This window comes from Orcinus orca, chromosome 10 (assembly GCF_937001465.1).
Source record: "Orcinus orca chromosome 10, mOrcOrc1.1, whole genome shotgun sequence".
Classification (NCBI taxonomy): domain Eukaryota; kingdom Metazoa; phylum Chordata; class Mammalia; order Artiodactyla; family Delphinidae; genus Orcinus; species Orcinus orca.
The window spans coordinates 2,883,883-2,907,783 of record NC_064568.1 but is presented as its reverse complement, the minus strand read 5'-3'; the positions used below and the strand labels follow the sequence as shown (position 1 = coordinate 2,907,783).

Genomic DNA, 23,901 nt, shown 5'->3' with positions numbered 1-23,901 from the left:
CTGGGCTGAGCCCACCTGCTGGGCCCACCCAACCTAGCCCCTTAGAGATGCCTTCATCCATCACCCGGGGCAGGACAGCCCCCAGCCCCCCCTGCCCTTTGCAGCACCTCCCCCAGCCTAGTTTCCTCGTAGGGGTGTTGACTGGCTCCCTCCCCCCGCCCAAGTCAGCACCCCGCCCACCTGCTCACCACCCCAGCCCGGCCTGGGAGGCGCTGGGCCACCCTGGCTGACTAGCTGGACCTCTGGCCTGGCCGAGCCGCCTGGCAGGCCCCAACCTGCAGCCACGGCACCTTCCCTCCAGCTCTAGGAAGAGGGTCCTATCCCCACGACGGTTTTACAGGTGAGCAGGCAGCAGCCCAGATCACATGCCCCAGCCAGGGGCAGCCACATGACCAGATATCAAAAATGACTGGAGGATTCCAGTAAATCGAGGCAGTGTGCAAAGACAGCTTGACAACAGAACAGAACAGAGAGGCCAGAAAAGACCTACTCATCTGCCCTTGGTTCCTGACTAAGGTAACAGTGCAGTGGGGGAAGAAGGTCTTTACCACACCCAGCATGGGGGCAACTGAACATCCCCTGAAAAAAGAATGGGTTCTGACTCCTACTCACACCGTCCAGAGAAGCAAATCTAAATGTGGCCTCATGCGAAAGGTGAGACAAGTTTAAATGCCTAGCCTGCAGCGCAGGAAGATATCTTCATGACTCTGGGGCAGGCAAAGACTTCTTGCAAAGGACACAAAACACAACAGCAGAAAAGTAAAGATCAGTAAATTGTATTCCCTTAAACCTCGGAGTCTGCGTTCCTCAGAAGACAGCATGTGCAAGGTGCTCATCAGGAAACGTCCTCACGAGAGTGGAAAGAAACGTCAGAGAGCGAGACAAGGCACTTGTGATCCAACAAAAGACGCATCCTCAGCATCTATCAAGAACTCCTAGAAATCGGCAAGACAGAGAAACCTGATTTAGAAACGGGCAAAGAACGACAGAATTCCAACAGTAACATGAGAGCGTGTTCAACGTAGTAAGTTATGAGGGAATGAACATTAAAACCACAGTGAGATCCCACTGCACAGCCATCCGGTTGGCGACAGTGAAAAAGAGACCACATCCAGTGTCGGCAAAGACTTCCACTCATGGCTGGCGGGGACGGAAACTGGTGAGGCTTCGGAAAACCGTCTGGCAGCGTCAGCTAAAGCTGCCAAACCCTCCAATACAGCAATTCCACTCCTGGTAAATACCCGACAAATTCACACAGGATGTCCACAGCCACTGTATTAATCACAGCCCCACACTGGAAACAGACCAAACCTCCATCCACACTAGGACAGATCAATAAACCATGATTTATTCCTACAATGGAAAAATGAAGAGCAACTTTTTTAAGTGAATTACTGCTACACGCAAAAGTCTCGATGAGTCTCAAACACAGGGTCTTGAGCTAAGGAAGTTAAACGCAAGCAAAATCACACCATATGGTTCCCACTATACAAAATAAATTCAAGAATAGGCAGGAGTCACTGATGGTGATAAAAGTCAGCCTCGTGGTTTCCGTGAGGGGTGGGGGGCAGTGGGGGGAGGGAGAGTAGAATTGGCTGAGAAGGGACACCAGGAAAATTCTGGAGTGCTTGAGATGTTTTGTATCTTGACTTGAGTGGAGCTGCCTGGAACCCACTGAGCTATTTTAGGAAGAAGCGTGTGCTTTACACACATAATACTTTATAAAAGTACATAATCAGATATAAAAAAAAATTTAAGGGAGGACTGTTATATTAATCTAGATTGAAAGATATTCAAGAGTATCTATAGTATACTTTAATAAATACTTTCCAAAAGAAGGAAATTCAAGAGAAAAAACAACCAAATATGAACCAAAAAAGATCTCACCACCCCTGATAAAATATTACTTTACTAAACGGGCTATACGTTACACTTTGGGGGCAACTGGAGAATACAAACATGGCACAAGGGAACTGGTAACTGTGGCAGGTGTAGGATCACAGTATGTAGTAATACAGGAGATGTCTTTATTTCTCCGTTGCGACACACCGTGTCAAGGCTGAAATGTTTCCATCACGCACACGTGCGCACATGCCCGCGCACACGCTGTGGTTTGTGTATCTCAAACCACAGAGAAAGAAGAGCAAGCGCTGGACCGTTACGGGGCTGAGACTTCTTCCCTGAGCCCCCTGCCCTTAGAGGGTCTGTCCCAGCTGCCAGGTGGCGGCTGGGGTCCCAGGTGGGACTCTGGGATGCTGGTGCGCTGCGGCTGGTGAAGCTGCAGTTACGAGAGGACTCGACGGCGGGCTTTGCTCATGTGGAGGGGCCCTGAGGCCCCACGGTGCTTGGCTTCAGGCTGGTCCCCGGGAAGCTTTGGGAGGTGGGGTGGTGAGGGTTGGATCACCCATGCACAGGCCCTACCCTCCCTCCATGGCCTCCCAGGGAGCAGGGGGTGTGCGTCTGTCATGGGCATTTTAATGGACTACGTCTGTTGGTACTTTCACAGTCAATGAGAAAAGCCGCTTGTACACAAACAGGCTGCCCTGATGCGGAGCAGCGCCAAGACTTGCGACAAGCTCAGCTCTGTTCGAGAGGACTATGCGGCCCTGGCATCTGGGTTAGAGGATGCACCCCAGAAAGAGTCACCGGCCACATGGAACCCGCAGGCAAATGCCGAAAAACTGAATGGGACCAGCCTCATTTTCTGAGAAAATAACTTCCCCAGCACAAGGACAGAATAAAGAGATCCAAGTACTTGACACAGGAGCGGACAGCTCACATCCTAAGAATGAACGCGTCACCGGGAGATCAGTCTAGAATCACACCATTGCAAGCACCCTTCTAGCACAAGCGTGTGACCGAGGCTGGATGCCCATCAGGCGGGCCTTCACCTAAAAGGAGAGCTGTCCCTCCCTCCGCCAGGCTCACTCCGCCGCCAGCCATGTCCACCCCCTGCTGTGCTCCCCGAGGCCTCTGCAGACCCCCAGCCCCACCCAGCACAGCCTTCCAATGTAACTCACACTTCACACAAACCAAACGTGTGGACTTCCAGAACTTCACCAAGACACTTGGGACGCATTCTGTTCGTCCTCAAAAAGAACTGCGAATTTCCTCTCTTTCATTATTAGTTGAAGAAACCGCGGCCACCCCAGACTACGCTACGGCTCAAACCAGAGCCTGATGGCATTTCGCTTCTTGGGATAGCGCTTTGTTTCATACATGAATCTTGTAAATGACTTAATTCTATTTAACTGTTCTTTCCAGATAGTTTAATTTAATTACCAGTGCATCGTACATGCACACAGTTTAATAAGAGATGATGTTTAACTTTAAGGCAATTTTGGTTTTCCCGGGCCAGTATTTACTATAAGAGAAAAGTAAACATAACCTTATTTCCCACCTTAATGAAAGTGATTGGTTAAAAAAATACAAAAGTTGAAAATATCACATAAAAAACTGGACATCGGGCTTCCCTGGTGGCGCAGTGGTTGAGAGTCTACCTGCCAATGCAGGAGACGTGGGTTCGTGCCCCGGTCCGGGAGGATCCCACATGCCGCGGAGCGGCTGGGCCCGTGAGCCATGGCCACTGAGCCTGCGCGTCCGGAACCTGTGCTCCGCAACGGGAGAGGCCACAACAGTGAGAGGCCCACGTACTGCAAAAAAAAAAAAAAGAAACTGGACATGTTTTTCTTCTCCTCTTAGAGGCAAACAGGAAGCAGGTCACCAGTGTGGCTTCCTGCAAAGCCCCAGGTGGTATCATTGGGCCGGGCGGAGGCAACATGGAAATCCTGCCTGGGGAACAGGCAGTGGGCACACTGGGGTCAGGCATCAGATGAGGCGGGGGGTTGGGTGGGAGGGCTGTACTGGCCAGGGGTCTGGGGGCGGCAAGTCTGTGACCTCAGGCTCCTAGCGTTCCCAAGTGGGATGCCATGCGGCCAGGTTGGGGCTCTTCTAGACCAAATTCCCAGGGACCCCACCCAGCAACTTTCCATTTCTCTTAAGCCACATACCTGGGCCACAGCCCCAACTAGACCTTGACCAGACCTCTTCCCCTCCCCACCCCAAAGATCTCCATCCTTTGTCCCACTCCCCCTGCAGCCTGCAGAGTGGCTGGTGAATATTCAAAGTGAAGCAATGAGCCCCAATCAAGGGGCCCAGGAGACCCCCCCACACTGAAGACCCTAAACTGGGTGTAGGTGGAAGCAGAGCTAGGAAGCCAGAACCCTGCTCTGCTTCCCACTGGCTGAGCCATCTCAGGCAACACCCTCGGCCTCTCTGTTCCTGCATCCGGGCTTCAGGGGCCATGCAATGGCAGACAAGGAATAGCGAGACCTTCCCAGGTGATCACCCACCACCCCCCTGCTGCCCACCTGCCAAGTGAGGCCAACCCAGGGGGGGAAAAACAGAAGCCTGGCCGATCATTTTCCGCCTCCGGCCCGGACCTCTTCCTAAGGCACCTCCCCTCCCCTGGGGGTCAGCGAGTGGCTCCGACACTTCCAGGATGGGATTGACCATAAGCCGCCCTCACCCACTGACCTGGGGTCGCCCATCTCAGGAAGCACGCTGCCGCACCTGGGCCTGGGAGGTGGAGTCCTGTAGATCCCGGTGCCTCCGCAGCCACCAAACCTGCCGTCCCAGATTCACCTTCCACCCTGCCCACTGCTGATGGAGCCTGGCCCCCACTCAGGCATGGCCACCTCTGTGTAAGGCCACAGCTCCCCTCTGGGCCTGGGGTGACAGCTCCCACCGCTGCTGTGCCCTCACCCTGCAGTCCCCTCTGTGACTTTCTCCAGGGGCTTTGAGCCTGTGCCACCTGTTTCCTGGGCTTTGACTCTGCTGGGCAGGGAGGTCTGGGGGGGAGCACACTGGCCTGGGAGCCGGAACTTCGGGGACCCCACCCTCGGAGCTCGCTGTGAGTCTCTGCCAACCCCCTGCCTGCCTCTGGGCCTCTGCGACCCAGACGTATAATGAGAAGCAGCTGGCGCTCCGTGAGTCTAAACTGGCAGCAAACCGGTGCCCACTTCATGCTTTACTGAGGCTTTGATATACGTGAATTAGTTGCCAACATTTACAAATGGGGAGATTTTATATAAAATTCCAGATCCTAGGCTTCTTTCAGAAAACTTAAAGTGATGGGCCACGCTGGGCCCCCAACTCCAGGGCGACAACTGGAGCCCGGGAGCGGCTGCAGCTGCATCCTCATCCCCACGACCAGCGGCTCCCCTCCACCAACTGCCTCACCGGGGGCACCTGGCTTTGCTCCCTCATCGCGTCCGTCCCAGGCCTGAGCGTCACAGCAGGCACCCCCACCCCGGGCAGGAGTGTGCTGGGCGGGGAGGTCTCCACCGTTCTGGTTCCCACTGCACCCCTAGCACCCGATACAGTCTGGCCCAGAGCACGGGGCCCATGAACTGTCATGAACGAGAACTCAAGTGGGGCAGGGAGTGGGGGGCTGCAAGGGAGACAAGACAGCTTGTCTCCTTCTCTCCCCGCCCACCCCGTCAGCTTCTGGGAGCACTGGGCCCAGGCAGGCAGGCTCCCCCCAGCCAGACTGGCTCGTTCTGCTCCCCCTTCCCTCCACCATATGGACCCCAGAGAACCCCAGAATCTCAGACTCTGGGGCTGGGGGCCTGCCAGCCCTGCCCTGGGCCCTGTTTTGCCCCTCCTGGGCTGGGGACACAGGGCAGCCCTGGAGCCTCGATCTGCTGACAACAGGAAAATACCTACTCGTGCCAGGCAGCTGGGCAAACCCTGGGAGGTGCTGGGGCAAAGGCCGAGAGTCAGTGGTCGACAAACATCTGCTTCGCTGCCCTCAGTTACCTCCCTGTGCCTCAGTCACCTCAGCTCTGAAATGGGCATAATGACCGTCCCCCCGCACATGGGTGTCACGAGGCTTTGACGCACCGATCGATTCACGTCCGGGATGCCCACAGCCACGTGATAAACGCTGCCCCTGCGAGGGTGAAGGAGGAGACCCTCCCCATTTCTGGGACGTCAGCCCCGCAGCTAGGCTGTGCCGCTGAAGGCGAGACCTCAGGAGGGGGCTGACTCCGTGGGCAGACGCTGGAACAAAGGCACAGGGCAGGGACGAAATAGTGGAGGGGCAGCACCCCCTGCACACCTGGAGGCAGACGGAGTGACCGGCGGGGTGGGAGCAGCCAGTGAGCAGTTGAACACCCTCAACCCCACCACACGAGACCTGGCCCCTTTGCCTTTTCAACAGCGGGACAACTCCTGGCCACCAGAAAAGACCCACATCTGTTCACTTAAGCGAAAATAAATCCATGCCCCACCACCCAGAGTGCAGGGCCCTCGGGCAGGGAAAGGAAGGGGCTCACAGTCACAGCAGCTGCTCTGAGCCAGCTGACGTCCTCTCCCTACCCCTGTCAGTAATCCTGGGGGGATAGAGATTACTCTTCCATCTTGCAGACACTGAGGCTCAGAGAGCGTGAGTCCATCACCTGAGGTCACACAGCCAGGGCAGCAGAGGCAGAGTTCACACCCACGGCTTCACCCTCTGAGGACCAAGCTGGTTCACCCCCAGCACTTCTCGGCCCCAAGCCCGCTTTCCCTGTACAGAGACCCTGGAGTACACAAGGAGGGCCCAGCAGAGCCCCAGTCCACGCAAAGCTGACCTCGGCTAGACGGAAGTTCCTCCTAAAAGCTCCATTTGCTGCAGGACAAGGGACCCCGAGGCCACACAGCCCCTGGCCCGGCGCGGACAAGGTGCTGTCAGGCAGACGACGTTGACCGTCCCCCAGGGAAGGTCACAGCCCAGACTTCTGACCTCCAGTTCACGGAGGCACCCGGGATTCCGGAAGGCTCAGGGTGCAGGAGGCTGGGGTGGGGCGACTTGGCTCAGCCTCGGGAGAGCCGCTCGGCATGTGAATGGGAAGCAAGCCGGAGCTCAGAGGCCGCCGCCCTCCTGGCACAGCCCCCAGGGCTGAAACCTCAGCGACCAGGACACCAGTGTAAGTGGAGCCCTGCTACGCGGCAGACCCCAGCATCTGAGGCCCGACACCAGCTTTCTCCCGGTGAGAACACGCTCTAGGAGGGAGCCCTCGGTAAGCCCACTTTACAGATGAGAAAACTGAGGCCCGGGGCAGTGAAGTGATTTGCCTAAAAGTCTCACAGAGAGTGAGGGGCAGAGCAGCCTCACCCTGGGGGAGCCTTGGACCAGGCCAGAGACGCCTGAAGCACCGAAGGACCTGGATCCAGAGCTGGGCCCACCACTTACTCGCTGCTGGCCTGTGGGCCCATGTCCCCTGGGAAGGGGAAGGGACTCATGGTAAGGTCGTGTGGGGACTGAGATGAGGCACCGGCCGGGGCCGGGGGTAGCTTCACTGTCTGACCCCCCCATCCTCCTCCCTGCCTTTCCCACGTCCCCGGCGATGCCCATCAAGAGGAGCCCTCGGGGCTTCCCTGGTGGTGCAGTGGTTGACAGTCCGCCTGCCGATGCAGGGGACACAGGTTCGTGCCCCAGTCCGGGAAGATCCCACATGCCGCAGAGCGGCTGCGCCCGTGAGCCATGGCCGCTGAACCTGCGCGTCCTGAGCCTGTGCTCCGCAACGGGAGGGGCCACGACAGTGAGAGGCCCGCGTACCGCAAAAAAAAAAAAAAAAAAAAAAGAGGAGCCCTCGACCCCGGGCTGGCCTCCTGACAGGCAGGCAGCCCAACGTGGAGAAAGCAGTGGCTGAGCCAGTTCCAAGCCTGGGCCCAAGAGTTCCTGTGCGCGTCTCATCTTTCACTCTGAGCCCTGTTTCTGCGATGGGAACGAGTTTGTGGAGCAGAGGCAGCCGCCCTGGCAGAGGCTGTCCCAGACCAGCCACTCCCAGCAGCCACTCCCAGCCTGGGGCAGCAAGCCCGGCTGACCAGTGGACTTGGGATCAACAAGAAACGCCTACTGTGCGCCCCAGACGTTCTGCAGTCGCCTGCGACTCGCACTACTGAGGCAAGAGACTATTCGTTCCATGACCGAGGTGTGTCCCCGGCAGGAAGGACAGGAGCGGGTTTGGCGAGAGGGCAGAAAGACCACCCCCCACGCCCACGTGCTGCTGGCGGGGGTGTGGCCAGACTTGCTGGGGAGCCCACAGCCAAGGCGGGGGCAGGGGCGTGGGGGGGAGCAGGGCACACTCACAAACTAACGCCCCTGCAAGACAGCTCCCACCACCCAAGGTGGGAACATCTGGCTGCCCCTGCTCGGTTTTCTCCCTAGCGCTTCTCACCATGCAACACAGATTTTACGTAATGAATGACTGTGTGCCCCCTGCCCCTGCCCCGATCCCACGGAACACAAGCCTCGTGAGGGGTACCAACTTCAACCATTTTGATCACGGCTGTATCCCTGGCACCTACCACTGTGCGGTAGGCACGCAATAAATATTTGTTGAATAAATAACCTGGGGAAACAGGCATTCCCATACATGGCAGGTGTGAGCAAAATCTGGTACACCATCAATGGAGGTGAGCTGGCAAGTACCGCGTTTTAAGTAGGCCTCCTGTGGCCTCTGCAGCGGAGCCCATGGCAGCCAGCACCTCCCCAGAGAAAAGTGTGCAGACGGCCATCAAAAGATTGGTACGGCAGGTGCACGGCAACGCTCTTCCTAACGGTCCAGGCTGGAAACAACCCCACAGCCCTTGGCAGGAGAAGGAGCCACCAAACTGGGGTCTGACCATACCATGGGGCAGCTCTCAGCCACGAAGAGGACCAACCACGGAGCCCAGAGCATGTGGACCTAGAAATGCTGTGCTGAACACAAGAAGCCACACACGAGAGCAGACTGCGTGGCCCCATGTACGAAAGTCCGAGAGCCAGTCACAGTCAGGGAAGCGGTTCCCGGGACGGGCACGGAGGAGGGGACCTGGGTTGTCTCGGGATGTTTCACGATCTGAGTGCCGAGCACACGGGGTGTTCCTTTGTGAAATGTATTACTGATTTGCATGCTTCTAATAGGTTCTCCTGGTTACACTTGGATAAATGGCTTACAGAGAGAAAATAAAGGAACGCATGTGCACACAGACCCAGCGATTCCACACCGGGTGCAGCAGGAAGCCATTCACTGCCAGCAATGGACACAACGCAGCATCCGTCTGCCAGGACAGTCAGTAACAGCTGGGACGTGCACACAGCGGAGCCCTGGCTGGTGAAGGGAGCTCCCCACGTGCCGACAGCGAGAGTCCCAAGGGGGGCTGCTCACGGAGGAAAGCACAGGACAGAAAGGTGTGCACAATATGCTATACGTGAGAAAAACAGTGCACACACCTGCACGCTTGCCGTCGTAGGACCTGTGGTTCCCAAATGTGGTCCTATAGGCCCTGAGGGTCCCTGGGACCTAATCGGGGACCCACGGGGTCAACATTATTTTCAGAACAACACTGCAACACTGGTTGCCTCCTTCACACCCTTTCTCCTATGAGCATACAGTGGAGTCTTCCACACACTACGTGACTTAGTAATGATGTCATCACTTCGATGGCCAATGGAATGCGTACTTGTGTATTCTCTGTTTTCTAGAATTTTCTAAAGTAAACTCATGAAAAGATGCTCAACATCATTAGCCGCCAGGGAAGTGCAAATTAAACCTTCAGTGAGATACCACTTCACACTTCACACGCTAGGACGGCTACATTCAAAACGACAGACGATGACAAGTGTTGGTGAAGACGTAGGGAAGCTGGAGCCCTTGTGCGCCGTGGCTGGGGATGTAACATGGTGCAGCCGCTGAGGATGACAGTTCGGTGTTTCATCTTATGGTCACACACAGAGTTCCCAGATGACCCAGCAATTCTGCTCCTGGGTACATTCCCAAAAGAAATGAAAATATACGTCCACACAAAAGTATGTCATGAATATTAACAGCAGCAGTGCTCGCAATAGCTCAAAGGTGCAAACACAGTGTCTACCACCTGGTGAATGAATAAACAAAATGGGGCCCATCCACACACTGGAATGTCCGCCACGGAAAGGAATGAAGCACTTATTCGTGCTGCAACGTGCAGGGGGCTTTGAAAGCGTTATGCTTGGCGATGGAGGACCGTCCACAAAGGCCACATATTGTATGATTCCATGTCCAGGAATGTCCAGAAAACGCAAATCCATAGTGACAGGGAGTAGACTGGAGGCTGCTGGGGGCTGGGAGGAGGGAGTGGGAGGTGGCTGCTACCGGCATAGCAGTCGGGTGACAAGAATGACCTAGAATTAGATTCTGACGATGTTCTCACGACCCTGACAAAAACTACTGAACTGCACACTTTAAATGGGAGGGCTTTATAGTACATGAACAATAACTCAATAAAGCTGTCTAGGAAGGAAGGAAGGAAACACAGTTTTTAAAAATTAAAGAACCCCACCACGGGCCGAGCCTTGGCCCCAGACCCTCTCTATGGGGAGGAGCTGTGAAATGCAGCCGTAAGCTCTGGGGCAGCCCAAGCCAGGGGGCCCAGCTACAAGCCACTCAGACCCCCTCCTGCCCCACGCCCTCCATGGGAGCCACGAGCCCAGCCCCTCCCCTGGGAGCCTAGGGCCCCCTGCCCGGCTCTACTATGACCCCAGAAAAGCCTCCTCCCCTCTCAGGGTGCCATTTTCTCTTCCCTAAAGCGGACCAGACTCTCTCAAGGTCGCCACAGGGTGAAACTCAGCGCCTGACAGATGCCCCCAGCAGAGGACCCAGCTCTCCTCGGTTTTATCACCTTTAGAGCCCCCCCACCTCCCCGCAAGTCTGACAGGCAGCCCCTTCTCAGCTCCCCCAGTGTATGGCCCAGGGTACAGGGGCCTGGTGTGCCCGCAGCTGCCGATTTTCAACAAAAGCCAGAAAGCTGGAATTTATGGGAAGTCTTCCAGCTTCTAAATGTTTGCAACAAAATTCTAGTGCTTACAAAGATGCTCTGCAGAAAGAAGCTGACCGGTGACAGGGGCGTGCACCATTAGCAGAGCAGCAGACAGAGGCGGGACCAACCCCGGCTACGCGGGGTCGGTGAGGAAACCGGGGCTCAGAGGCATCGCGGCCCAGGCCCCAGGTCACACGACGAGCGCGTGTGAGCTTCGGCCCGGGACTCACCACGGGTGAGCAGGGGCTGCGGGAAGCCCAGGCCCCTCGTTTGCGGGCCCTGCTGCCCTCGGCAGAGCCTACGCTGCCCTGGAAGAGTCAGACGTCCCAGGTCAAGGCCCGTGGGCTGGGGGTGAGGAGGGGAAGGGCCGGCTGGCCCACCTGCAAGCTCTCCTCGCAGGGCGCCCCCTCCCCAGGCCGCTTTGGGAGCCAGGAGCTCCTGTGGCTGATTCTGGCACACAGAACATGAGCTCAGGTGTCCAGACTCCCAGCCTGGCTCCCTCTGGTCCCAAGGCTGTGCTCAGGGACCACTCAGACCCCACACAAGCTTAAGTCTCCCACAGCTGAGCCTGGAGAGGAGAGGGGAGGGTCTGTAGGAATCCTCTGGGGAATAGGGCGAGGCTGGGCGGGTCTCCCTCTGCCCCCTGGAGCCACAACCCAGTGATTCTGGGGGACCCTGGAGACCCCCAGACACTGAAGGCCCAGGGCTGGCTCCTGGGGCTGCAGGGTGAGGCGGGGAGAGCCTGCTCCCGTGCTCTCCTCCCTTCACCCAGAGGAAGTGCTGCATGACACAAATAAGATCCTGCCAGTTCCTGCCTAACACCTGCAGTGGCTCCCCACTGCCCTTGGGGAAGGGCCCAGATCTTCATCCTGAGGGTAAACACCATTGCCCTGGGCCTGGCCCCTGACCACTCCCCAGCCTCTTCTCACACCAGCTACACAGCCTCCTTTCAATCCAACTTCTTCCCTCCAGCTGCAGGGCCTTTGCACGTGCTATGCCCTCTGCCTGACGCACTCTCTTCTCTCTGCTCCCCACCTCTCACCCAGTCAGCAGCTCCTTGTGCTCAAACAGCACTTGCCCGGAAGACCTCCCTGATCCCCAGGGGAGTCCGATCCCCCAAAGAGGCTCACAGAGCACAACCACCCCATTCCTCGGTCCTCGTCCTATGACTACCACGTTTTCTTCCCCACTAAACCATAATGTCCCGAGGGCAGGGGCAACACGGTCCATCTGGCATCTGTCACAGCCCCTGCACACGCCGGGCACCAGACATGACTATCAGGGGTGAAGACATGAAGAAACGGCAGGGGCACCTGGATCCACCGCTTCCTGCATGTGTGTCCGTGGGCATGTGGCCCTATTCCTCTGCTGTGCACCAAGGGGGCGGCTGTGATGATTAAAGGAGCCAGTGATCTCAGAGGGCTTACGATGGTGCAGGCACAGGTCATAAGCCAATATGGTGTCTGCAATTAATATACAGTTATTTGAATTTTAAAGCTTCTCTATTAACTGGAACGTCAAACCGTTCAAGTACCGCTGCCCCACGGGATCCGGTGATGTGAGGCCCCGAGGAAGGGGCTCCTTTCCTGCCACGGGGTCCTGGGGCCTGCAGGTTTTGCTGGAGCCCTTTTCCAGGAGAGGGGCTGGAACCTGCATCTTCTGAGGGCGACCCTGACCCAGGTTCCCACCCTTGTGGCCCAGGAGGGCGGGGGGTGGTCCCCAGCTCCCTCCATCGTGCCAGCCCTGTGGTAGAAGGCGCCCTCACAAGCCCCCTGAGGGACGACAGACGTCAGAGCCCTTCTCCCCGGCAGGGAGCCGGGCATGTGGCTTCCATTAGGCTCCATCTGGACATGCTCAGAGGCAGCCTGGATCCCTGGCACAGCTCCGGCTCAAAGACAGGACCCCCGCTGCAGCCGGGCCTGGGGCAATGGCTGGAAACCTCCTCCTCCAGGCCCCAGGGCTGCCATGGCAACATGGCCGGGGGTCATTTCCGCCCCACGGTGCGCCTCTCAGCCGGCCCCACGGGCAAGCAGGACAAAGCTACCACCTCCCCAGTCCTCCCCACTGAGGGCCCCTTCATCCCTTGGGAACCCCCAGGGCTCCCCCTACAACAGCAGTCAGAAGGCTCTAAGGCCCTCACTGCCCCAAGGACGCTCGTCGGGTCCCTGACCCCCACCCAGCAGGCATCCCCTGGCCACCCTCCCCACTCCGTGTGCATGGCTGTGACCACGGACAATCTTTGTGGGCTCATCCATTACCGCCCTCCACCCCCATCAGACCCCAAAGGGGAGAGGCTGTGCCCAGCCGGCTCACTGGACGGCCCCTGGTGCAGAGAGGGTGCTCTGCACCTATCTGCTGCAGAAACTAAGTGGGTGGATCGAGGAACAGATGGTGAATAGTGACGGCTAACATTTCTAATTACTCAGCAGTGCTAGGCCCCATGCCGAGTTTGAATGAGTTAGCTCATTTAATCCTCAAAACACCCCCAGGAAGCAGGGCCTTCTCTGCCGCTTCCAGATGGAGAAAATGAGGCACAAGGCGGAGAGCCGCTCGCCTGAATTACAGAGCACATGCGCTGGTGGGTGTCAGGTGGACACTGGGTGAGCAGAAGCAGGGAAGATGGACGGGGGTGGTGGACGGCAGCCAGCCTCTGCTTACACGGCCTGGGCCAACTCCTGGGTCCCATTTAAATTCACCCTGCCGGCCCACCTCTCCCAACTTCCTACAACTCCCTTTTCCCGAGCTCCAAGAAGCACAGCCTGTCCCTGCCCTGCTCTGGGCTTTGCATGGGCGGGGCCTCTGATGGGATGAGAGGCACTCAGTCAGGGGCCCCACCCCCAGGCGGCCTTCACCAACAGCCACACCCCAAAATCCATTTGAGAAAGCCTGGGGCAGAGGAAAGAACCCGGGGCTCCTGAGAACGAAGCATCTCTCCAGGGTTCCAAGGCCCACACCACAGAGAGGCCTCTGGTAGCAAGGGGGCGGGTGATGGGGCCGGGGCCGGGGCGTGTCTATTTTGGAAACCCTGGAGGCTGCACGCACCATCCCCGGCGCCAGGCCTGCAAGCCCGCCCGGGCACACGTGGACTTCATTACAGCCCCGCCCCCCCCGCCCCGCCCCCTGCAGGCTCGGGGGCTGGGCGGGGAGGAGCCCCCGGAAGCCCCCCGCCCTGGTCCCCGCCGCCACCTCTCACCGGGTCAGCTGAAAATGAGAAGGAGCCCAGCTCCCAGCTTGTGGGCGGATCGAGTCACAGACGGGGCCGGGCACCTAGTAGGTGCTCAGCAAGGGCGAGTTCTGTGCCCGTCCACCGAGAGCAGGATGGAAGGAGCCGCCAGGGCGGGGGCCTGGGGGCTGCGGGAGCCTGCAGTCTCGGCCTTAGCACACAGCGGTCGCCCAGCAAGGGCCATAGCTCTGGACACACGGGCCCCCTCCCCCAGGAAACCATCCCAGATGCCACCCGGGCAGCCCCCACTCACAGCCTGTGGACCACACTGGCCAGTTCCTGCCTCCCAGCGGCCCATTAGGGCCTGTCCACAGTTGCTACCTAATAAGGGTCTACAGAGTGAATGACACAGGACTGAACAAGACATGGACTCGCAGCTGTGGAGAGAGATATCTAGACACCCAGACAACTCCTAGGGCTCCCTCAGAGGTGGGGGCAGGGAGCTGCAGAGTGGGGATGGAGGAAGGGTCATGCAAGACACAAAGACCCAGTGAAGGATTCCTGGAAGCGGTGCTGCCTGAGCTCACTGGGAAGAGTGTGAGCAAAGGGGTGGGACACAGGGGGATGACAGTGTAGGGTGCTCATGGGGTGGCAGAGAACTAGCACGAGGGGGGATGACTGGCAAAGGGGTGGCCAGAGAGCCTCCCCCATTCCCTCATTAATTCACCCAATGTTCACAGAGCACCAACTGTGTGCACAGCAGAGAAGATGGCAGATGGGGTCCCTCCACTCATGGCTCTAACATTCCACCGGGGGAGACAAAATTAAACAAGTAACGATGTGCTACAATGCCAGGTATTACTGGGAGGAATTAAAGCAGTGTAAGAGGAAGGTGGGGTGCTCTTTGACTGGGGTGGTCAGGGCAGGCCTCTCTAGGCAGGTACCTTGAACAGAGAGCAAATGGCAGGAAGAAGCGAACTTCATGGACACCTGGAAGAGCACTTCAGGAAGAGGCAGTGGCAAGTGCAAAGGCCCTGGGGCTGGAAAGTACTGGAAGGGGCCAGGAGGCCCGTGCAGCTAAGCACAGCGGAGGGAGAGGGTTGCTAGGCACTGAGTGTTTATGCTCCCACCTCCAAACTCATGCGTTAAAACCCTAATCCTCAGTGGGATGGTATCTGGAGACGGAGCTTTGGGGAGAAAACTAGGTCTTGAGGGTGGAAGCCTCATGATGGGATTAGTGCCCTTCTAAGAAGAGATGCTGGAGAGCTTGCTCCACCTCTGATGTAACCCAGATGAGATGTGGCCTCATCTGCTCTACCAGGAAGCAGGCTCTCATCAGACAACCAATCTTAGACTTCCCGACTCCAGGGCTATGGGAAATAAACGTCTGCTGTTCAGCCACCCAGTCTATGTATTTTTGTTACAACAGCCGAAAGGGACAAGAAAAGGGTGAAGAGAAGTCCCGGGAGGCCCCAGGGTCAGGCTGTGCAGGGCCTGAGGCCCCTGACAGGACTTCAGTATCTACTCTGAGTAGGTGGGAGCCACAGCAGGTACTGAGCAGAGGAGGGACAGAAACCACTTGTATGTTAGCAGGACCCCTGGCAGGAAGGGGTGACAGACCCAGTACTGGGCTCTTGTAAGGAGCCCCCACAAGAGCCTGCATCCACTCTGCTGCCACCACAGAGGCCAAGAGCCCAGCATCCATGACCAGAGGCTACTGTCAGGGAGGTGTGAGCAGGCAGCTGTATCAGGGTTGTGAGCTCCCACTTCCTGCCAGGGCACCTGTGGACCCCTCTGCAGGGGTCCCCCAGCCCTGATAAGGTATATGTAAGAGGCCTTCGGCCACAGCCCTATCAGGTAGCCCAGCACCTACCCTGACAGGGACCCCACCCATCCACCCACCATGCTACCCCCAGAAGCTGAGCCAGGAGGAAGCCCCATCTCAGAGCCTCCAGCCCGGAGGCCTGGCCCCGCAGACCCAGCTTCCCCTGCTCCAGGCAGCTGTGCACAGACCTGGGCCGGGCTACAGAGCCCCGAGGCTGCCCTTCCCTGGGATGAGTGTCCCTGGAGAAACCAGGAAACAGGCTTACCTTCAGGGTCACCTCTGGGGACAGAATGCACAGAGTTGGGGTCTGTGTCTTCCTCTGGCCGAGAACGGGGCACAACCAGTGGCTGCTTGGGCACTTCCTGGGTGGGTGGGACGCGGGCCGCGTCCTGGTGCGGTGTGGTCAGGATGGCGTGGGTGCTGGGCTCTGCCGGGCCCTCGGGAGCGCTCTGCGTGGCCGGTGATGCGGGGACACTGGCCGTGCTTGACGCGGGAATGGGCCCAGCTCCCTCCTGCCCAGCGCTGCGGGGGGTGGCCTGGGCCTCCGGGATAAGGTTCTCTTCGGGCCGTGCCCTGGCCTCTGCCGCCTCCTCTTGGACAGGGAGACCAGGGGCTGGACCTGCTGTGGGCCGTCCATCCAAGCCTCTGGGGCCACCTGCTGCCGGCTGCTCCCTGACTGTCAATTCCTCTCTGTCCTCCTGTCTGTCCTCCGTCACTCTCCTGGCCTTGGCCTGCACGGGGGCTGGGGGACCCAGGGCGGCAGCTGCCGTGGGCCTGGGGAGGGCAGCCGGCCAGCGGGTGGCCTGGATGGCTGAAGGTGGCTGACCCCCAGCTCCCAGAGCAGCCGGGCCCCCAGCGCCCGCCTGGAGCTCGCCCTCCAGGGCCGCCGCGGCCTCCGCCTCGGCCACCTCCTGGTCGTAGCTGTAGGGGTCTTCATAGTGTCGCTCAGGGTCACCCTCCTCGGCGTCAGAGAAGTTTCCAGGGGCGGCATCTCCGTGGCAATCGGGGAGCCGGTAGCAGATGAGCTCGCCGCCGGCGTCGGGACAGTGGCAGGCCCGGCAGGGCGACAGGTGGACCGTGTGGCCGGCGGCGTACTTGCGGCCGGAGTGGATGCAGCCCACCTGGCCGCACTGCGGGCAGCTGTCGGCCGCCACCAAGGCCTCGATGCAGTTGGGCGGCAGCTCCGGGCAGGGCATGAACTGGCAGCTGATCTTGCCACCGCCCGGCGGGCAGGAGCACTCGGTGCTGCCGAAGTCCACGAAGTAGGACTGGCCGGCGGGCACGCGGCCGCGCACGAAGCCACCCTGCAGGCAGTCGTAGTACTGGTAGCCCTCGCAGGCGCAGCCCTGCTGCATGCACGTGGCGCAGCAGGCACCCGGCTCCAGCGCCTCCTCGATGCAGTTCTCCAGCGGGGGGCACTCGACGCCCGTGCAGTCCTGCCCCGGGACCGCCGTGCTGGGGCTTGGGCCCAGGGCCAGGGCCACGGCCACGGCCAGCCAGGCTCCCACGGGCTCCGCGAGTGATGCCATGCCCCGCAGCCGGCCACGCATCGCCTCCAGATCTACCGTTCTCTCTCACGAGGCCCTGGGGGAATCGGAAAGGACACGGATCAGCACCACGGGGCGGCCACAGGGGGACACGTGTGCACACCTGGCACACACACCGGCACGTGCGCACGGCTGGGCAGCCTCCCCACCTTCACTCACACGCATGCACTCGTCCTCACATCCCTACGCACACGCTCCCACTCGCACCTGCTCAGATGCACAGACAGGCACTGCCGTCGCTCAGGTGTTGACAGAGTTGCCAGCATGGCCCTGCCCAGGGCCGCTGACCCCCACTCTCACCTGCCACCTGACACGCGTCCCCGGGTAGGACCCTCAGCCGACGGTCCCGCACACACTCACACTGTCACATGCATTCTCCAGGCACATGGCTGGCACGCCTGGGGCATCGGGGTCTCACGCCCTCTGTGGCAGGCACGCAGAGGCCGGGTTACAGCCCTCCAGGCACAGTTACATGCGCTGTCTCACCCACAGCCTCACCTATGTGCCGGGACACCACGAGTGGTCTCACACACACAGTCACCAGCGCCCAAACAGTTTCTCTCCCCCCGAAACCCAGCTTGATCCCCAGCCATGCACCCAGAGTCCCGTGGCTGCCAGCCAGAGGGCAAAGCCAAGTGGACACTGGGCAGGAACCAGGCCCTCCCAGGCCTCGGCACACAGCCAAGCCCCCTGCCGTGGCCCTCGGACCCCAGGGCCCAGGAACACCCCCTAACAGATCCCCTTGCACTGCAAGTTATGCTGCAGGGGAGCCTCCTGCCAACCTCCTCAGATGCCTCAGCAAACAATACCACCGTTCCCAGAATTATCCTGGACACCCGCTGTCCCCCGCACGTGCGCACGCGCGCGCGCGCACACACACACACACACACACACCAAGTCCCGCCCATCCACTGAGCTGCGTGAACAGCTCTCTGCCCTCTGCCCACTTCCCTCCACCACCGCAGCCTTGCCCTGGCTCGAGCTGTACCCCCATCTGCCCTGGAACACGCCTGCCACCTCCCTCCCCGCCATCCACTCCTGCCCTTTCTCTGCAAAGCCGCTGTGATCTGAAAGCAGCTGACCCCAATGTGCATGGCTTCCTGGCTTCCCAACCAGGAAGCAACAGTCTGGGTTCCCTGTGCTAGCCACCCTAACCCTCCCTCCAGGGGCCCTGGCATGACCCTCCCGCAGCCCCTCCTTGTTACCCTCTACAAGCCACTCAAATGTCACCTTCTCACTGTCCTCGCTCCTCCCCCCACCTCCATCCTCGCAAAAGTCGCCGGTCCCACAGTCCTGGGACCCGTGTGACTTGGGGCCAGGCCTGCACCCCTGGGCTGCATGCTCCTCAGTCACAGACAAGGGCTCCCTCTCCACCCATTCCCGGCCCCGAAGCTGCACTATCATTTGCAGTCACTACAACGATTGTCTGATTTAGAAAAAAAGACAATAAAGTGAGATCTCTACTATTTTAAGTTTGTAAATTTCAAACCTAAAACATAGAACAACAGGAACTTCTTAAAAGTCTTTAACAGAGAGGAGAAAGAAGCAGCCATCGTGCTGCCCGCCTCCTGGCTGAGCTGGGGAGAGAGTGCGACGGCAGCGCAAGGACCCTGTCGGGCAGGGCAGTGACGGAGCAACTCAGCGGCCACGCAGCAGGAGAGGAGGTCTGCCTCCGAGGCCAGTCAGCCAGGATTGAGGGCACAGGCCCTCCAAGCCGGCACCCTCCAGAACTGGGGCTTACCAGCAAGTGAGGCAGGCCCCATGGACCTTCTGCCAGCGCTGGCACTCTGGTGCGCGGAGCAATTCCAGAGGCTACTGAACGCCAGCCAGTCATGAGGATAATGAAGACATAAATGAATGAAAGCCAGGAAACGGGACAGGAAGAGGCCGGGGTGTGGGAGAGCCTATTTTGGCCAGGGTGGTCAAGCAAGGCTTCTCTAAGGAAGTGGCATTTGAGCTGAGGCCTGAGCAAATTGGTGAACACAGCCCCATGAATGTCTGGAGGCAAAGTCTGTCAGGTGGCAGGAACAGCAAGTGCAAAGGGCCTGAGGCAGGACTGCACAAGGGAGGTGGGGAGCAGCAGGGGCCACTACAGCGGAACCAGTGGGCAAGGGCCAGGGTGGTAATGCCCAGATAAGCCCTGGAGCCTGGAATGACCTGATGGGACGCTCTACTTAAAGGGTTCGTCTGCTGCCGCGCTGAGAATGGGAAGGTGGGCGAGAGATGGGCAGCGGGAGAGGACGTGGCGGGATGTGCTGACGGCCTGGGTGGGGGTGAGGAAGGGAGTCCAGGATGAGCAGAAGTTTGGGCCTGAACACCTGGAAGGACAAAGCTGGGGCTTCTTGAGGCAGGGAAAGCCGTGGAGGAGGGCCACAGGCCTGCATGGGAGATGGGCAGCCTGGTTTGGGCCTTGTCGAGTTTGAGAAGCCCAGAGATGGTCCGGGTGAGGATGGTAAGGGCGCCTCCAGGGACAAGAGCCTGTGCTGGGCGCGGAAAGAGGCGAGAGGGGGGGCGTCTCTGGACAAGAGCTGACACGCATGTCCCCCGCAAGCTGAACGGCCGCCTCAGGAGGGTGGAGGGCCCCGTAGGACAGAGGCCCAAGATCCCCATGACAAACCACGGAAATGGGAGGGACGAAGGCCCTCCCTCCAGTCTGCCCTCAACAGTGTCATTTAAGAAAGAAGCCTCCTCCCCCCCGTGCCCCCCCACTCCTCCTCATCACACACTCACAGGAACCCTGCATCCAGGAGGCAGTATTCCCGCCACAGCCCACACACGGCTCCCAGCGGGGCCTGGCCCTTGGACCCCCTACCGTCACAAACGGCCCACAAACATGTGAATCCAGGCCCGGAGGAAAGACAGAGAACATCGGCCCCCCGCTTGCCGTTTTCACTTGCTGTGCAACCCTGAGCAAGGCCCTTGCCCCCTCTGAGCCTCTCAGCTCTGCATCTGTACACAGTGGAGAGGCTCTACCACACCTCAGGTCATAGTTGGGGCCCACGGGCACTACCTAGCCCACGAATGCACTGTGTGTCCCACGCAGTGAGCTTTTTAAAAAATTTTTATTTATTTTAATTTATTTATTTTGGGCTGCACTGGGTCTCTGTTGCTGTGAGCGGGCTTTCTCTAATTGCGGTGAGCGGGGGCTACTATTCGTTGCGGTACGCGGGCTTCTCATTGCCGTGGCTTCTCTTGTTGCGGAGCACGGGCTCTAGCCGCGCAGGCTTCAGTAGTTGTGGTGCACGGGCTCAGTAGTTGTGGCGCACGGGCTTAGTTGCTCCGCGACGTGTGGGATCTTCCCAGACCAGGGCTTGAACCCGTGTCCCCTGCATTGGCAGGCGGATTCTCAACCACTGCGCCACCAGGGAAGTCCCCCACGCAGTGAGCTTTTACTTTTCAATGAGTAACCAGCACTTACAGATTGGAGATGCTCACGTGAAAATTCCAGCTTCTTACTTCTCTGGAAAATTCCTGAGCCCCAGCCACCCTGAGGTGTCATACAGCGTGTGGCCTCCCGGTTCCCCACGAAGCCTACGCCATGGACTCTCTGCTCATTCACACGTGGCTGGACGTGCTTGAGCTCTGGGTCCCCCCAGGCTCACCTCTGAACTGGGAGCCCCATGGTCATTCCCACTGTGGTCTCCAGCTGGGAAAATGGAAGTCCGGGTCCCTGCATGCTGCTCAGAATCGCCGTCAGTCTGCAGGGGGTGCGCCCACCTTCGAGAGGGATGGGGCCGGCTGGGATGTGTCTGCAGGAGGTGGCCCAGTGGCGAGGGGCTGGGTCCCTTGGGGTGGCTACCCTGGGGAAGAGCAGCCTCAGGGGCGCCTGGCACAACTCCCCAGCTGCTCAGGACGGGTTATGGCCCCTCAGGTGTGTACGGAGGGTGGAGGGCAAGAGACCTCAGCTCCACGTGGGGAAAGCTTTCTCCAGGTCAGAGTCAGACCAGGCTGCAGGTGCGGAGGGAGCTCCCCATCCCTGGAGATAAGCTAGCGGGGCTGGGAACACGCATACGAGTGAGAAGTAGGAGGGCACAATCTCTACATTGCTGGTTCTCAGATTCAAACATGCCCCTCCCGGGGGTCTCCAGCTGCTGTTTCCCACGGCCCCTGCAGGAAGTGGCCCCCTGAATGTGTGGTTTCTGCAAATCGGCCCCCCTCCAATATGAAAAGAGGAATCATGACGGGAGGGGCTGAAAAAGGGGACCTGACCTCCCTGAAGTGGGGAGCCCCGGCAGGCAGACTGTGGTGACAAAGACCCCTGAGGCTGGGCCTGAGGCTGGGTCACGGGGCGCACACTCCGAGGTAGGGGCCCATCGGGGACCCGGCAGACGCAGAGAAAGACCCCCAGGATCTCCTGACACCCACAGATGAACGAAGCTGGGTAATGCACGCACGTTAACAAGACTACGATTGTTACAGTGCCAGCTGGCCTCCGTGAGCCCTGGAGCGGACACCAGGAGAGGGGCACGTACACAAGCAGGCCACACGTGTGTGCAGGGTGAGTGCCGAGCTCTCCTGCCCCGTGCATTTCCCTGAGAACTCTGCACCATGCAGCCACTGGGTATTTGTCCAGCTGGTGGAGGGGACACAGGACACGGGTACAGGCCACTAGGCCGGTGACCGGCCCCCAGACCCACTCCCTGCCCTGCCCTTCTCCACCTGGCTCTGCACCGGCAGGGACAGGGGCGCTGCCCTCCTCTGACTGCGTTCCTAATCTCCCGCAGTGCCCAGGGGCCACCACTGACAGGGGGTCAGAGGGCAGGAGAGGGGTTAGGGTATTGGTTCCCCACCTCCCTTGCTCCTTCCCTCCAGAGCAGGGGTTTGGTGATGACTCCTCCCCCTCCCCCATGGCCACAGCTCCCGCTGGAGCCCCACTAGCCTGCAGGAGGGCTCAGGTGAGGGCACGAACACATCCAGCCAACCCACAAGCCCATCCCCCCTTTGCTGCGACTGGTGGCAGGGGGCTGTAACCATGAACCAGTGAGACTCAGAATGGTGACCACTCCCACAGGGGACGCAGAGGGACGCCGACACCCCCCCCACAGGAGCTGGCAAGCTTCCACCTTGGTCTCTGGAGTCCTGAGCCACCAGGAAAACGGGTGAGGACCCTGCCCGGGAGACCCTGCAAGCCCAGTGTGCACTCCCGCTGGTCACACACTGGCATGTGAATGAGGCCATTTCAGACACCCCCATCAGACCGGAGACTAGTATAAATGCCACCAGGGTCCCCAACGCCACACCTGCCTAAACCCCTGAGCAGATACACCGCTACCACCAGGTGTCGGGCCGCTGGTCACGCGGCAGCTGGACCCGCAAGCACTGGGACCCAACTAAGCAGCCCCAGCAGAGGGTCCAGGGGGGACCTTCTAAAGGACAAGGGCCCCGAGTCCTCGGCACACAGCAAACGTGGGCAGGGGAGATGCTGTGCTGGGTTCACACTGGCCTGAGACGTGACAGCCACCGCGTGCGGGATTCCCGCTCGGACCTGGAGCGAACAGACAGCTGAGAGACACCGGACTCCCCGGGCTCCGAGATGGGCCACGGGCCAGGGGACGTGAAGGAACAGCATCATTCCGCGAGCTCCGACAGCTGCAGACGGGGGTGCTTCTGAAAGACTGACACTCTGAGTACCACCAAGCCTGCGATGTGCCCTCACACACTCAGCACGAAACAAAGGCCACGCAGCCAACCGTGCCCAGCAGTGAAAGCCGGTGACGGGCGTCTGGGCATCCTCTCCGGGCTTCACGCTCCACAACCAAGAGACGGAGACAGCAAGCCTTAGACGGGAAGCAAGATGGGAGCCCCCAACACCACACCGAGGTGCATCCAGCTGTGCGGAGCTGAAGCAGGCTTAAGGCAGGAGCGGGCAGGTGGCGGAGGCCCTGGCTGGCCAGAGCCCTGCTAGGGCGGGGGCAGCGGGCTTCTCACGTAGGCCGGGGTCAGCGTCTCACAACCAGGATGTGGGGGGACGGGGCAGGGGCACACTCAGCAAGGGTCTCTTCCCAGGAGTGTCCAGGGAGACAGGAGGCTGAGGGCTCTGTGCAAGACACGCCCACCGTCCCGTATCCTCCCTCCCTCCCCCACCCCAGGGCGCCCGGGCAAGGGGGGCTGGCGGTCAGAGCTGACCGCACCTCTGCCGCCCTCACTGCTCCCGCCCGCAAACACAGATACACGTCCCTACAGTAAGTGACCCCGTCCTGATAATGAACCTCAGTGGCCACCCAGAGAAGGCCCCAGAAGCAAGGCCACCCTGGTGCCCCCCTCGTGGCCCTGGGGCACTGACTGATCACCAGTGCCACCACTACCGAATGTGGGGTCTGGCCTCACGTGACACCGAATCACAAGGTGAAGGAAATTCTTCCTTTCCTGGTTCTCTGAGCCTTCTGGTTCTGACAAGAATAGGCTTGCCAGAGCTAGCAAATAAAAATACAAGACATGCAGTTACAGAGGAATTCCAGATAAACAGTGCATCATGATTTAGCATTAAGTATGTCCTGTGCAATATCTGGGAGATACTTATTCACCACTTCTCTGAAATT

The 23,901-nt window shown here is 59.4% G+C and overlaps 1 protein-coding gene across 5 annotated transcripts in view; it reads right to left on the bottom strand.

Annotated features, from left to right (window-relative positions):
* FBLN2 (fibulin 2) overlaps positions 1-23,901 on the bottom strand; it is a 74,862-nt gene that overhangs the window by 32,628 nt on the left and 18,333 nt on the right. For 4 of the 5 annotated variants that reach the window (XM_004284323.4, XM_049716009.1, XM_033414056.2 and 1 more), the window contains exon 2: positions 16,081-17,399. In XM_004284323.4, the coding sequence (XP_004284371.3) occupies positions 16,081-17,365 (1,285 nt within the window). In that variant the 5' untranslated portion in view covers positions 17,366-17,399. Of the gene's footprint in view, positions 1-790; positions 837-16,080; positions 17,400-23,901 lie in introns of those variants that run through there. The other variant, XM_049716011.1, reaches the window with a different exon arrangement.